The 12,426-nt window shown below is 40.2% G+C and overlaps 1 protein-coding gene across 1 annotated transcript; it reads right to left on the bottom strand.

Annotated features, from left to right (window-relative positions):
* Nucleotides 1-2,701: 2,701 nt before the first annotated feature.
* Nucleotides 2,702-10,074, bottom strand: LOC138972313 (UNC93-like protein). Its single transcript, XM_070345004.1, has 2 exons — nucleotides 9,136-10,074; nucleotides 2,702-8,640 (listed from the first exon to the last, which is right to left on the bottom strand). Exons 1-2 carry the CDS (start codon nucleotides 9,167-9,169, stop codon nucleotides 8,411-8,413), a joined length of 264 nt encoding a protein of 87 aa, XP_070201105.1. The 5' UTR covers nucleotides 9,170-10,074; the 3' UTR covers nucleotides 2,702-8,410.
* Nucleotides 10,075-12,426: the final 2,352 nt, after the last annotated feature.

Raw genomic sequence — 12,426 nt, 5'->3', positions numbered from 1 at the left:
TCTCTCTCTCTCTCTCTCTCTCTCTCTCTCTCTCTCTTTCACACACACGCACACACACACACAAAGAGAGTGTTTGTTGAGATATACCGGTTATTATAAGAGCCAGGATTTGTGCTTGGTAAAAGAAACCGGTTATTATTAGAACCAGGATTTGTGTTTGTTAGAAATGAAGGTTTGGAAAATGACTACAGCGGCTGTCGGTCGCATGGCGGCATGTCCTGATTTTAGGACATGCTCTGCGGACAACTGCGCTGTCCTTGATCAAATCCCCTACGGCCGCTCCTTCTCCACTCTCAGCTCAACTAACTTAAAGGCTGCCCTTTTCGTAGCGTTCATTAATTATTTCCTATTATTACCAATTCAGTGCCCCATATGGCTTTTTGACCAATCAGAACGGATTCTAGGTGACCCTCTAAATGCAGGGACCCGTTTTGTTTATCAAGCTAAACATGAACAAGACAAAGTAAAAATTTAAATCAGCAATATCAGTGTGATTTATTATAAAGAATGAGACTTCAAATGCTGTCAGATAATACTCTCTTTATCTAAAAAAAATACCGAAAAGCGAGTTTTGTCGGTGGGTGATTTACGGAACAGCCAGGCACCGCCCATCCTCTGAGTGTGCAATGCCGACTCGCTCACTTGAAATCTAAATTATCAAAGTTCGGAAAATCAAGTGAAATTGGGTCACTCGCTTTAGTCAAATGTATCTTTACGTCATTTCCCATCCGTCTGGAGTCGGTTCTAAATCTGTCGCTCTCTGTTCAACAAGAAAAAGCGAAGCAACCGAAACGCATGTTCAACATGGTTTGTGGTGTCACAAACGCATTTGACCTGTGAATATTTATCACGCAAGGTGTGTTACCCTGATTGGCTGACCCAGGTCACGAGAATTCTTTGACTGACAGGCATAATCAGGTAGGAGCGCTCCAGTTCCCATTGCGGCTGTTCTGTCTAATTCGCGGGGTCGCTTCGAAATTTCTTTTGGTCGAATTAAACGGTAATAAAACCGTTATTTCTAATATGCTGACTGTTAGCAAATGATAACAAACGATATCAGCATTCGCCTAAAAGGCTCATGCTTGATATCTTTTTTCTCGACATGTCTGTTATCATTTGCTAACAGTCAGCGGCATAGATCAGCATATTAGAAATAACTCATATTGTTTACATGTGCCAATAATGTTATAAAATTGTACATAAGGGGATATAATAACGATTAGCTGTAGCTTTCGAACACAGAAACACATTATTTCAGTATTGCAAAGTGGTTTTGATAGTGTCGAATGTAAACAAAACAGTCTCAAAGTGAAAATGGATGTTTTCCGGAAATTGCGAAGTTAACAAGAATACAGAAAAGCGCTTTCCTGCTTAGCACAATACGCTACCGCGCTAATCTGGCGTGTCACTATCACTACGTTTTGCACCTTGACGTGGAAGGTGAGCGATTTCCTTCACGCGGAATAGGACAATGTCAGCCTTTAACTTCCTTGTCCTTTCTTCTTTTCAAAACTGAAGAATGTCGCACCAAACGTTTCGTCGTGGATTGTGTGCAGAGACGAATGCCATAATATATTATATTCATGTACAGGGTGACCCCAAAATAATGCAATCCTCAAAACTTCTTGTAACTTCTACATCTGTTGACCGAATCACTTTATATTCGGGGGACATAAACTTCTAGGCATGATTCTTCCACAAAGTGGAGATTTTGTCAATCTAATGGCCTGAATTGTGTGAATTATTTTTTTAAAGTTTCCAAATTCGGCGATCGACTCTACAGAACGAGGTTTGACATTGAGCGGTAGCAATAGGCTACTTACCTGATTTAAACCCTCCAGACTTTTACCTTTTGGATTATCTTAACTTATGAGTATACAAAAACACCTCCTTTATTCCCTAGAACATCGGTGACACGAAGAAAAGCAGTTAAAACTGGGTTCAGGGCAATCCATAGACATGAAAGCTTTCGCGATTCGTGCCATTGACAATTTCGAAGGTGTAATTTGGAACACATTTTTGAGAGAAGGTAAATGTCGGACCATTTTACCTATAGACTCGAAACTTTGTAGAATGGTCGTGGACGAATTAAAGTTCATGCACAGCTATGAAAATATTTGCTTAACTCAAATGACTTGAAAAATTAACCCCTTTGTTGTAAAGCTACACATGTGCAACGTCGCGCAAAATTCATTAATGACATGAACGCATTCACCCATGGGAAATCCCTTGATCCTGCCTGTAATTGCTGTATTCAAGTCACTGATTGTCTAATGTTGAATTAGGTATACTATGTCATTCGAATTACCCCAAAGATAAAAACCTGGAGGGCTTAAGTCGGGTTAATATGGCTACCGCTCAATTTCAAACCTCGTACTGTGGAGTAGATCCCCGAATTTGGCAACTTATTTTTTTAAATTACACAAAAATCAGACCATTATTTTGATTTATACAACTGTCACTGTGCAGAAGGGTCATGCATAGACTGAAGTTTATGTCCCCTACAAATGAAGTGATTCAGTCAACAGATAAAGAAGAAATTAACATTTATGTGGGTTGCATTTGTTTTGGGTCACCCTGTACTTGTATATCTAGCTAGGTGTCAGAAGTATCCAACAAACGGCGTCTATATAAAATGTGTCTTTTCCACATCAGTGTTTGTATTCAGATAGCAGGATGACGCACAACGCGGCAAATCAAATCAAATCAAATTAACTTTTTATTATCTCACATGGAGAAATTGCAGTGGTAGTACATATAACATAAAGACAAACGAAGGACTACAACATTAATATTATATTTGAATATTATATTTGAATATATAGATGTGCAATATATAAACATTGTTCTCAACTAAAACACCTGTCTGCATACAAATCTGTCGCTGTTAAGATTTAAAACAAATATGTAAAATAGTCATACACAAAAAAATGCCGTTCAATTCCGTTTAAAAATCACAAACCACACCACATCGGAACTACATTGTATATGCCGTTAAGATGTAACAGATTTATAAACACCAACACTTGTTTAATCCCTCTAAAACAACAGCAGGAGAAATTCCTCCTCATATAATCCAAACCAAAAACAGCAGCATCGGAATCACAAAAACATAATAAGATGTTTGATGGGTTGTTGACAGACCAGCATTTTTGTCGTCCGAGAAAACACTGTACATAAGGTCCCATTGTAGTTTCTTTGGTCCGAGCAAGGGGGAGCATATCGTCTTTTGTAAATATGAAACAAAAGACGATATGCCCCCCGAGGACCGACAAAAAAGCTGGTCAGACAACAAACCACCAAACATCGTTTTTGTCATCATTTTGGTAGTGAGAAAATAAATGCCAAATCAACACAGGGAGCCATGCTTTGAAACACGAGTTCTGTTTTGATGATACATGGTTTGGGGCCACAGCACGTTGTTGCAATCAAGACTGGCGTGTGAAAGCAACTTTCTGTGTTTTGAGTTCATAAAATGTTGGGATAAGCTTATGTATGTCAGATTTGAGGATGCACAGTTCTGTAGGTTCCTCTCACACCCCCTCGGTTTTCAGTTGTAAATATTAAGCTTAGTGATCGAATGTGGAAGCTACGTTGGGTCAAAGGTCACAGAAGATTTGCGTCTTGCTCGGCTTTGTTAGATGTTTGCATATCTTGTTGCTATTTTCTTTGCTTTTATTATTGTTTCTTATTTGTGCTTCGTTTATCGATACAACGTCTTGTGCACGGGTCAAAATGTGTGTGTCAGGGGTCGTTTTACTTGAACTTGACGTTCGTGTTTCTCCGAACGTCTGTGTATCGAAACACAGATACACGCACTCCATGACTCTGTAAGAAGACAAAACATATCGCTAGGTTTCATTTGTTTTTGCTGAATTTATGACCTTTCATGAAGTAATTTTGTTTTTTGTTTACTTTTGCCAGTTTGCCAGTTCGTTTTTGGAACTTTGCAAAGCAGTGTAGTCTGTTTAGGTCTGGGGAAACGCCAATGAAAAGAGCCGAAGAATCCTAGAGCGTTTCTATTGGGTTTGCTTTTGATTATCCATGTATAACCTGCTTCCTGCAACTATGGTAACCGGGGATTTATTGCATGGGGAACATGAGATTTATTTCCCAGGTGTTTGTGAATGAAAACTCGTGAAAATGATGACAATTACTGTTTGTCATCATTTTCAAGAGTTTTCATTCACAAACACCTGGTAAATAAATCTCATGTTCCCCATGCAATAACTCGAGGTGGTGAATGGGTTTGAGCTTTCATGTGAAACGTGGATTGTCAAAGTAAAAGTCAATCAGGCTGATTGTTTGATGTGTGGAACCATCGTGGCTTTGGATTTGTGTTTCCGAGGACAACGATTGTAAGCATTCACTCTCAAAGACCCAATCAATGTTGATAATTACCGCGGCGACTCATGGTCAATTTGCAACTTATCTCTGTAATCGCAAAATCCACAACGAAAAGTCATAAACACTTAAAAGAAAAGAAATATGCTCAACACTTACTGAATTCAAAGGTATGATCGCAGCTCTGTACATTTTCAGACTGGAAGAAAAGCGTCAACAAGCTACGTTTGACGTCACATACAAGTTTGACGTGTTATCTCGTGCTACTGTGACGATGCTTTGTGGCCCGGAGTTAGATTCTAAAAATTCGTCTCCCTGTGGGTTATTGTGCATTTTGTTGCACAACCAAAATGATGACAAACACGATGTTTGGTAGCTTGTTGTCAGACCAGCACTTTGTTGTTGGTCCTCGGGGAGCATATCACATTTTGTCTCATATTTATCAACCGCGGCCTTCGGCCTTGGTCGATAAAGATGAAACAAAAGACGATATCGTCCCCTTGGACCAACAAAAAAGCTGGTCTGTCAACAAGCCACCAAACATCTTATATTGTTTAAGAGCGTAATGGACAATGGAATAAAACTTTTACTAGCCCTGACAGTTCTGTTGGCACGCGTAACAGTCGACGCGATGGCAGGCGTTCAAAGTACTGGGCCAGTACATGCGCGTTGTCATTTGCAATCATTCCAGCCTTTCGCACCACTCTTCTTTCGTACAGCTCGGTCAAACTCATCTGTCTCTCACCCACAATCTTGCTGCACATTCTCACAACCCTGTCCAGAACATTTCTGTTTTTGGTAGGGGAAGGGCTCCTAATATGGACCGGCTCCTAATATGGACCACCGGCTTCTGTTCTGACAAACCAACGGCGCTAGAGCGCTCAAAACAGTTTGATTTGCTGTATTCACCCTCTCTGGATAACTTGCACATGTCAAAACAGGTGCAGAAACAGAAATCTCAAAACCGTTAGGCTTTTTCTCTTTTTTTCATTTTTGGCAGCGTTCACTCTAAATTTGCCGCCCAAAACGGACTCGTTTCTGTCCACAGCCAAAGCTTTTATCGCACAAAAATTGTTATATATGACAGCTAAAACCGTATTTGTTATATTTTAGCAGTGTTGACCCCGAGTTTCTACTGAAAACAAAAAATAATAGCAAAATCTCAAAGTATGTGCAAGTCCCCTAATATGGACCACCTTCAACAAATCGAAGAAAATAAAAGCTAAAGGCTATTTTCATTAATTCATTAAGAAGCTTGCTGGAAATAACCTATAACTAGCCCTCGAGATTTTAAAAAAATGCAACAAAAAGTCTTCTTTCGTGGAAGTTGATAATTTCACATATTTTCACTCTGTTTTTGATAAGCTTCTTTAGTTTCCTGGTGTGCTTCAAATAATGCTCTCATCAACCCGAAACAGATAAATCTAGAGCATATTTTAATTAGGCTGACTTGTACACTAAGTTGTATCATGTTATTTTGAAATATAGGGGGCTTTTTACAGTGATTCGTGAAGGCCGCTTCACTGGTCCATATTAGGCGCCCAGGCTCCTAATATGGACCCTTTGTAATTTTTTCTGTATTTAATTTTTGCTGAATGTCTATCCAAGCTATTTCACTCTTATTAGGCCTAACGGTTAACCTAAGAGAGAAGGACTACCAAACACAAAATGAAACGTCTTCGCAAGAAAACAAGCTAGTTATCAGCATGAAACAAAAAGTGGTCCCAGACCCGTTTACCCTAAACCTGAGGCAAGAGTACTTTTTCAAAAAGTTGAGTGTATTTTTCAAAAAGTTGGTGTACTTTGCAAGCAAAGCCATATGGGCTAGGGAAAACGTACGCGTCGTAGCATGTCTTGTGAACATCTTCAGAATTTAACTCCTTCCGATACAACAGAGATAAAACAATTTTATTTACCTGTCAGTTTATAACATTATAACCAGTGTCTTCCAAGCAGATTGATAATGAAAAGATGAAGTTCGTGAAATAACATCTGCGGTTGACAGTGGCAAGTTCATTTTTACAATCATCTCAGAAAACATTGCTTCAGCACGGACTACAGCCTTTTCTTCTGGCAGGATTTGCTTTGCGGGAATGAACTTCATAATTCATTGGCAGCTTTCAGCGGATTTCTTTGCAGCAACCTTGTCCATGTGAGTTTTGGAACTACAGTGTCGTTCGATGTCATATTTCCCAGCATGGGCAACGGAGAAATCTGATTTACAATACTTGCAGTGTGCATGACTTTTTCCCACAGTAGAGTCTCCACAATTCCTGGCTCTTTCTTATATTTCTCCAAGAAAATCTGGTGCTTCTGCTGTTTAGACTTGGTACAGTCATCCGAAACTGGCACATGTTACCGCTTCATTTTTCCACGATTGTCCAGACAATCGCACGTGCCAACAACTGAACAAGGTTTCCACAGCTGAAGACTCGCTGTCATGGTTATCTCCCTTCGACCAAAACCGGTATCGGTTGTACCATCCCGTAATCAGCACACCAACACCAGAAAACGTACTATTCTAGACTTTTTCTTATGCGTATTTTGTGCGTGTGTCGCGTATTTGCGTACTGATAATAATTTGGCGTACAAAATACGCCCAAATCGTACTGGTAAACAGGTCTGTGGTCCATATTAGGAGCCCTTCCCCAACTTAGACCACCAAACCAGCAGACAAAACCAAAAGTTACAACAGATTCAATAAAACTCCTGTAAAAAGTGCATAAAATCATTGGGTTCACATCCAGGGATCTGAGTTTCTGTAGACAGTACACTCGTGGCTGACATTTTTTGTGAACAGATTCTGTGTTGGTATTAAAATTCAGCTTGTGGTCTATGACTGTACCAAGATACTTGTACTCATCCACTCGCTCAACTTGCACACCATCGATAAAAAGGACAGGGGTTATAACAGGCTTCTTTCTTCTCTCTCGTGCCCCGTGTTTCCCGAGGGCCACAAAGAGTGTTGTCTGTGTGTTCTCATATCTCATGTCCTGTGTATCCCGAGGGACACAACGAATGTTGCCTGTGTGTTCTATTCTCTCATGCACCGTGTTTCTCGTTGGACACAAAGAGTGTCGTCTATTTGTTCTATTCTCTCATGTCACGTGTTTCCGTAGAGACACAAATAGTGTTGCCTGTGTGTTCTATTCTCTCATGCACCGTGTTTCTCGTTGGACACAAAGAGTGACGTCTATTTGTTCTATTCTCTCATGTCACGTGTTTCCGTAGAGACACAAATAGTGTTGCCTGTGTGTTCTATTCTCTCATGCACCGTGTTTCTCGTTGGACACAAAGAGTGACGTCTATTTGTTCTATTCTCTCATGTCACGTGTTTCCGTAGAGACACAAATAGTGTTGCCTGTGTGTTCTATTCTCTCATGCACCGTGTTTCTCGTTGGACACAAAGAGTGTCTTCTATTTGTTCTATTCTCTCATGTCACGTGTTTCCCGAGAGACACAAAGAGTGTTGCCTGTGTGTTCTATTCTCTCATGCACCGTGTTTCTCGTTGGACACAAAGAGTGTCTTCTATTTGTTCTATTCTCTCATGTCACGTGTTTCCCGAGAGACACAAAGAGTGTTGCCTGTGTGTTCTATTCTCTCATGCCACGTGTTTCTCGTTGGACACAAAGAGTGTCGTCTATTTGTTCTATTCTCTCATGTCCCGTGTTTCCCGTGGGACACAAAGAGTGTTGCCTGTGTGTTTTATTCTCTTATGCCACGTGTTTCCCGACGGCCACAACGTGTGTCGTCTATTTGATCTATTCTCTCATGTCCCATGTTTCCCGAGGGCCACCACGAGTGCTGTCTGTGTGTTCTATTCTCATATGGTGTTGTGTTTTTATTTATTTACAGATTATTTTAATTATCTTTTTTTAAATGTGTATTGTTGCTGTAATTGATATTATATTTAAGATTGATTGTAAGGCGCTTAGAACTATTTAAGGATTTGAGCCATATAAATACCCTTATCATTATTAGGAGACACAAAGAGTGTTGCCTGTGTGTTCTGTTCTCTCATGCTCCGTGTTTCTTGTGGGACACAAAGAGTGTTGTCTTTGTGTTCTATGTGTTCATGTGGTGTCTAAGCCGCGACAGTTTCCTCCTCTCCGTGACCTCCACAACGGCATAGCCCACCATGCCGGTCAGCAGGAAGGCGATGCAGATATACAGCTTGGACCTAATCGTCAGCATGGCATGGTACCAGAAGCTCATGGCGAAGCCCAGCGACTCCCACAGCCGGTAGTTGGCAAACGCTGCCTCCGTGTTTTCCGCGAAAATAGCGCCGTACAGGGCTGCACAAAGAACCAGCACTTCATTATAACAATAACAAAAACAATAACGATGACAATAACAACACCTTGTTGTCCATTAAACTATTACATTAAAATGGACAATTTTCTTTGACACACCCAGCCTGCCCGTTATAACGAACATGTTACGTGTTTAATCGACACAGAAATGTAGTTTCGCTCATACTTTTATAACTGCTCCATCTGCCTTACAAAAAAACTTGTTTTCCCCGCCAGAGCAATGTTTCAAATCGCTCCTAAAGTGACAAGTTTAATTTTTGGTTTTAAATGACATGGTCACCCAGCACACACAAATCAGGGAAGGTGTAAGCACAAGTTTAAGATATTGTCCATTCATTTGGAGTATTTCACCCCCGGGATTAGGCAATATTTGAGAGGGTGGGGGGGGGGGGGCGAATGTACAAAAGAAATCAAGCTTAATCTTCAAGATGGACAGTGTGGTGACATCACAAAAGCACTCCATGACGTCACCCTCACCATTGATCTGTGTCTGGATGACAGCATCTCCCATGCCCCAGGAGGCGGCAATGATATAGAAGGTGACAGTTTTGTTTGAGCTGGGCACCCATGATAACAAAACGATCTGTAGGCTGCCGTGCACAAGGGTGGCTGCACACACAAACACATACGCACGCACGCATACAATTCAGGTCGGTTTCTTATAATAATAATAATTGTCAGTAAGTACTGGTGTCACATGACTGATGTGAAACAGTTGATTGGCTAATGGCAATGCGCTTAAAATTGTTAGCGCACTCTTGGAGTGCGCTAACTTTTCCAGAGAGCGTATTCTTACGCCCTTTGTCATAGCGAGGCTGTGCCCCTTCTTTCGATTTGAGAAGATTCTTCTCATCCTCCGTGTTTAATGACATATGTAGCTTATCTTCTCCACATTACCAAATGATGCTTGACCCTACATTTCCCGCGGTTAAAAGTAGAAGTGTTTTTCTGACAGATTTGATGCGCTTGTGCCACAGTGTCAGTGAGGCTATGCCTCTTCTTTCGATTTGAAAAGATTCTTCTGATCCGCCGTGTTAGTGGCATGTACACTGAGCCCAAAAGGTTAAGGATATTTTTTCAGTGGTATAGCCCAGATGTTAAACAGCAGTTTTTTGGTCAGAAATATACGTGTATTTGAAGATCAGTATTTCTTCTGCTCAAAAATGTGTTTCTGGAATCTGAGCAATATTTGGGTATGACGTCAGAGGTTCGTGACCACACCTACCCTCAAAAATGGCGTTTTTTGACGGCATGATTCACTTTCAACCGTCAAAACGGTAACTTAAACTGAATGATATTTTACATTTTTTACACCAAAAAGTTTATTTGGTGTCCTACCTAACAAGTCATACACATTTCGTTCAAATCCGCCGCGCAGTCAGGCTGATCCAGCGTGTAAAGAAGAGCGACCACAATCCTGAAAAACGGCAAAAAAATCGAAGGTTTTTATGGTGTCTTTGCTGGGTAGACGCAGTTGATATGCAATAAATTTAAAACTACAAATAGCAGCCTCTCCAAATTTCACAGAACAATGACAAAGACCCTCGTCAGTATATGTTCCAGTACTAATAGCAAACAGAATCCGAGAATGGACGTTGTAACGGTTTTCCGTTAAAAATTTGTAAACGTTTGTAACGTCCAAGAAACAAATGTGACATGCACACAACTTTGGATACTTTGCAAAGAATGGTGCCATTACATGTGTGCCAAGTTTCAGAAACATTCTTTCACGGGCTCAAAAGTTATGATCGTTTGAAAAGAGGTGAAAAATACTGTCCCTGGTGTCTTTCGCGCAACTTTTTTAAAGGACTTTTTCTACAATTTTGTTTCTCGTTCTCAGATAGGATGGGTATAGCCTTCACGCATGATGTGAACAACTTGCTCAGTAGCAGTCGCAGAAAAGAACTGTTCACGTGTTTTGAACACAGCTGTGCTGTAAAAGAAAGAAGTAAAAAAGACAAAGAATCAACAAGTCGCGTAAGGCGAAAATACAACATTTAGTCAAGCTGTCGAACTCACAGAATGAAACTGAACGCACTACATTTTTTCACAATGACTGTAGTCCGCCGCTAATGGAAAAGGCAGTGAAAGTGACGAGCCTGTTTAGTGCGGTAGCGGTTTCGCTGTGCTGCATAGCACGCTTTTCTGTGCCTCTCTTCGTTTTAACTTTCTGAGCGTGTTTTTAATCCAAACATATCATATCTATATGTTTTTGGAATCAGGAACCGACAAGAAATAAGATGAAAGTGTTTTCAAATTGATTTCGAAAATTTAATTTTGATCATAATTTTTATATTTTTAATTTTCAGAGCTTGTTTTTAATCCAAATATAACATATTTATATGTTTTTGGAATCAGAACATGATGAAAAATAAGATGAACGTAAATTTGGATCGTTTTATTTTTATTTAACAATTTTCAGATTTTTAATGACCAAAGTCATAAATTAATTTTTAAGCCACCAAGCTGAAATGCAATACCGAAGTCCGGCCTTCGTCGAAGATTACTTGGCCAAAATTTCAATCAATTTGATTGAAAAATGAGGGTGTGACAGTGCCGCCTCAACTTTTACAAAAAGCCGGATATGACGTCATCAAAGGTATTTATCGAAAAAAAGAAAAAAACGTCCGGGGATATCATTCCCAGGAACTCTCATGTAAAATTTCATAAAGATCGGTCCAGTAGTTTGGTCTGAATCGCTCTACACACACACACACACACACACACACACACACACACATACACCACGACCCTCGTCTCGATTCCCCCTCTATGTTAAAACATTTAGTCAAAACTTGACTAAATGTAAAAAGACAGAAGAATGCAGACATGACGTCATATAATTAAAAAAAATGACGTCAGATGGAGACAACACTGGGTTTTTTTCATCGTCGTCTTCATAGCGGCGAGACACAATCTGACATTTGCTGTGACGAATCAGACAGTTGGAATGCTATGAAATAGAGCTGTGGGGATGGACATCGCCAAGTGTTCAAGTCTTTAAGAACATTGTCTTGAGGTCATAACGGCCTAGTATACAGAGAACCGTTATCTGTCCGTTTTATCACAGAGAGAACGCCTTTTTGGTTGTCCCTTAATTCGTAAACCGTGAACATCAAGCTACGGGAACAGTCACACAAACTCAAAAAGTATAATTATTTGGAGGTTTTTGGATTATTTTTTTTATCATGCACACCTGTATACAAACACACACGTAGTCACAGACAGACAGATGCATAAACGCATGCGCTTGCACACCAGAACACCGTGCCAAAGACAAATTTCAAAAACAACACACCTAACAGCAGATCTTATATAAAAGAAAAAGGTTTCAATCGCTGCGCTTTGTGCAATTAACCTTGATAGTGGAAAGTGTGTGTCCTGACCACTCAGCCACCTTGATATGAGTTTTGCAGACGTCATCGTCTAAAAATAGAATAGCGTAGTGGAGTAAGATTTTACTTTTTATTTCTTCAAAATCGTGAGGCTATGTCTTTTGAGCCCATGAAAGGATGTTTCTGAAACTTGGCACACATGTAATGGCACCATTTTTTGCAAAGTGTACACAGTAACGTGCATGTCACATTTGTTTCTAGGACGTTACGAACGTTTGCAAATGTTTAACGGAAAACCGTTACAACGTCCATTCTCGGGTTCTGTTTGCTCCAAGTAGTTAGTACTAGCGCGAATCCAGATGAGGGTCTTTGTTATCATTCTGTGAAATTTGGCGAGGCTGCTATTTGTAGTTTTATTGCATATCAACTGCAG

This window comes from Littorina saxatilis, linkage group LG1, assembly GCF_037325665.1.
Source record: "Littorina saxatilis isolate snail1 linkage group LG1, US_GU_Lsax_2.0, whole genome shotgun sequence".
Lineage (NCBI taxonomy): Eukaryota > Metazoa > Mollusca > Gastropoda > Littorinimorpha > Littorinidae > Littorina > Littorina saxatilis.
Note: the sequence above shows the minus strand (reverse complement) of the source record. Positions and strands in the feature narration are given on the sequence as shown.